Here is a 3,467-nt window from a genome sequence, read left to right as displayed (position 1 = left end):
CACCTTTCCCTCAGGATTCATCCATGCCTCAGGACACCTGGCACACAGGGCACCATCTCCCCAGGATTCATCCATGCCTCAGGACACCTGCCAACAGGACACCTTTCCCTCAGGATTCATCCACTGCCTCAGGACACCTGGCACACAGGGCACCATCTCCCCAGGATTCATCCATGCCTCAGGACACCTGCCAACAGGACACCTTTCCCTCAGGATTCATCCACTGCCTCAGGACACCTGGCACACAGGGCACCATCTCCCCAGGATTCATCCACTGCCTCAGGACACCTGCCAACAGGACACCATCTCCCCAGGATTCATCCATGCCTCAGGACACCTGGCACACAGGACACCTTTCCCTCAGGATTCATCCATGCCTCAGGACACCTGGCACACAGGGCACCATCTCCCCAGGATTCATCCACTGCCTCAGGACACCTGGCACACAGGACACCTTTCCCTCAGGATTCATCCATGCCTCAGGACACGTGCCACACAGGACACCTGCCAACAGGACACCTTTCCCTCAGGATTCATCCATGCCTCAGGACACCTGGCACACAGGGCACCATCTCCCCAGGATTCATCCACTGCCTCAGGACACCTGGCACACAGGACACCTTTCCCTCAGGATTCATCCATGCCTCAGGACACGTGCCACACAGGACACCTGCCAACAGGACACCATCTCCCCAGGATTAATTTAATTTCCTCAGGGTTCATTTTCTGACACCCTTGCTCCTCCACCACTGTGGAGAATCCCAGTCCAACAACTACAGAAACCAAAGGGCAAACACATTTAACAGTGTATATAATGCATATAATAATACAGAATAATATATATGTGATATATTATATATATTATATATAATACATACATTAATGTATTTTAGTATAAAAATACATTTAATCGTATATAATACATATATAATATAATATATACATATATATAATACATATATAATATATAATATATATTACATAAAACATATATTATATATAATAATACATATTTTTTATATATTTTATCTATGTAATACATATAATAATGTATTTTTAGTATAAAAATACATTTAGTAGTATATAAGACATATACTGTAATATATAATAATATATATGATATATAATATATTGCATATACAATATCATATACAATAATATATAATAATATATATTATTGTAATATATTATCTGTTATACAATACATAAAATAATGTATTTTATAAAAATTATTATGATATGATATGATATAATATAATATAATATATATAAAATATATATGGTTCTATATATTGTATCTATATTAATACATATAATAACAGGTTTTTTATTCCAGAAATACATTTAATAGCATATAACAGCAGGTCTCACAGCCCTGGGCAGCAAGGCATTCCTGCAAGCCCTGAGAGAGGAGCTGGGCAGTGTCTGCCAGGCAGGCACAGGCAGTGCCACAGCTGGCTGTGCCTCAGCAGGCAGGCAGGGCTGCTCACTGTTCCAGAGGAATCATTTTAGGGGTTCCCCATGGAACTGACAGGAATTGGGCAGCCTCTGGGGAGGCAGGGACACCTACTGTTTAGCCTGGTTCACGTGGACGCCCAGGGTGTAGCTCAGCCACTTGTAGGTCACCTGGAAAAGGGGAAAACCCCCCAAAAAAACAACATTTAAATAAGGAAACCTTGGCCTCTCAGTTCGACACACCTCCCCTCTTTGGCTTGCCGGTCCATGGAGCTCCTCAGACACCCCCCTCCCTTCCCAGAAAGCCACAGAGGATGAAAAAGAGACTTCTTTTCAGTGCCTCAGGGAGCACTGTGGATTCCTGGGAGCTGTCCCAGCAGGTGTGGGGGAATGGCTGCCCCTCCCCTGGCTGGCACACCGTGCCCAACCTCTGGATGCCAGGGCTGGAATCCCTGCCCTGCCGTTCTGAGCAGGTACATCCCTGACCCTGCTCCTGCACACACAACAATTAAAGTCTTGTTTGTCTGCTTGGTTCTCAGAAAAAGCCACAAAGCCACAGGCTTTGCTCACCCCCTCAGACAAGTCGCACCAACTGTGCCGCACCATTTTCTAGGCAAAACCCATTTCATTTCGTTTCATTTCATTTCATTTCATTTAGTTTCATTTCATTTCATTTCATTTCATTTAGTTTCATTTCATTTCGTTTCATTTCATTTCATTTCATTTCATTTCATTTCGTTTCATTTCGTTTCGTTTCATTTTCTTTCAAAAAAAATTTTTTTTTGCAATAAACTTGGAAAGGAACAGAAAAACATCAGCTTTCTGAACTGCCTTCAAGACAGTTAAGAGAGGAGGGAAAACGGGGGGAGAGGAGGAAGAGAGGGGAGAAGGGAGAGGGAAGCAGGGAGGAAAAGGAGGAGGAAAAGGGGGAGAAAGTAGAGAAGGGAGAATGTAAAGGGGGGAGAAGGAGGAGGAAAGGGGAGATGAAGGAGGGGAGAAAGGGGAAGGAGAGAAGGAATGGAGAAGGAGAGAAGGAATGGGGAAGGAGAGAAGGAAAGGATAAGGAGAGAAGGAAAGGGGAAGGAGGAGGAAAGGAGAAGGAGAGAAGGAAAGGGGAAGGAGAGAAGGGGAAGGAGAGAAGGAATGGAGAAGGAGAGAAGGAATGGGGAAGGAGAGAAGGGAAAGGAGAGAAGGAATGGAGGAGAGAAGGAAGGGGGAAGGAGGAGGAAAGGGGAAGGAGAGAAGGAAGGGGGAGGAGGAGGAAAGGAAAGGGGCAGCGGAAGGGAGAGGAAGGGGAGGCGGGAGGAGGCAGCGGGGCAGGGGAGGCCGCGGGGGCAGCAGGCCGCGGGGGCAGCAGCAGGCAGGCGGAGCGGGAGCAGGCGGAGGGCGGGCAGCGGCGGCACTCACGACGCGGTTGTGGTCGGTGACGAACTCGTCGATGTTCTCCAGGTACAGCTCGTCCGCCGCCATGGCCGCGCCGGGCCCGCGCTTCCCGCCCCGCGCCTCAGCGCCGCGCGCGCGCAATTAAATAGAATATTAAAATAAAATTTAAAAAATTAAAATAAAGTAAAATAAAATAAAGTAAAATTTAAAAAAAAAAATAAAATAGCTTCTTAGTGGATTGGGGAAAGCCAAGCTGCGGCAGGCAGGAGCAGCAGCTCCGAAGCATCCCCGCTCCAGCCCTGCGAGGGGCTCCGCAGCTCCAGCGCCCGCGGGTGCCCGGCCCCGTCCCGCACGGCCGCGCATCCCCGGCACCGGGGATCCAATCTCCCGTTCTCCAGAGCTGCCGTGCAGTTCCCTGCCCGGGACGGCAAGTGCCAGCGGGACACCGCAGCTCGAGGGACACGGCCGGGGACAGCCGGGCTGGTGCGCCCGGGTCATGGCCGCAGGAACCCCAGAATAACCGGGGAGGAACCCCAGAGCCCCCCAGGAACCCCAGAGCCCTCCAGGAACCCCAAAGCCCTCCAGGAACCCCAGAGCCCCCCAGGAACCCCAGAGCCCCCCAGGAACCC

At 49.0% G+C, this 3,467-nt stretch overlaps 1 protein-coding gene across 1 annotated transcript in view; it reads right to left on the bottom strand.

The window, feature by feature from the left end:
• The window catches only part of POLD3 (DNA polymerase delta 3, accessory subunit), a 24,150-nt gene extending 21,211 nt beyond the window's left edge, over positions 1–2,939 (bottom strand). The window contains exons 1-2 of the mRNA XM_041400142.1: positions 2,863–2,939; positions 1,571–1,626 (exon numbers count right to left, since the gene is read on the bottom strand). Coding sequence (XP_041256076.1) covers positions 1,571–1,626; positions 2,863–2,925 — 119 coding nt within the window. The 5' untranslated portion in view covers positions 2,926–2,939. The remainder of the gene's footprint in view (positions 1–1,570; positions 1,627–2,862) is intronic.
• Between the last annotated feature and the right edge of the window lie 528 nt (positions 2,940–3,467).

This window comes from Onychostruthus taczanowskii, unplaced genomic scaffold (assembly GCF_017590055.1).
Source record: "Onychostruthus taczanowskii isolate IOZ18803 unplaced genomic scaffold, ASM1759005v1 scaffold172, whole genome shotgun sequence".
In the NCBI taxonomy this organism is placed as follows: Eukaryota; Metazoa; Chordata; class Aves; order Passeriformes; family Passeridae; genus Onychostruthus; species Onychostruthus taczanowskii.
The sequence above is the reverse complement of the archived record's forward strand: the minus strand, read 5'-3'. Positions and strand labels throughout refer to the sequence as shown.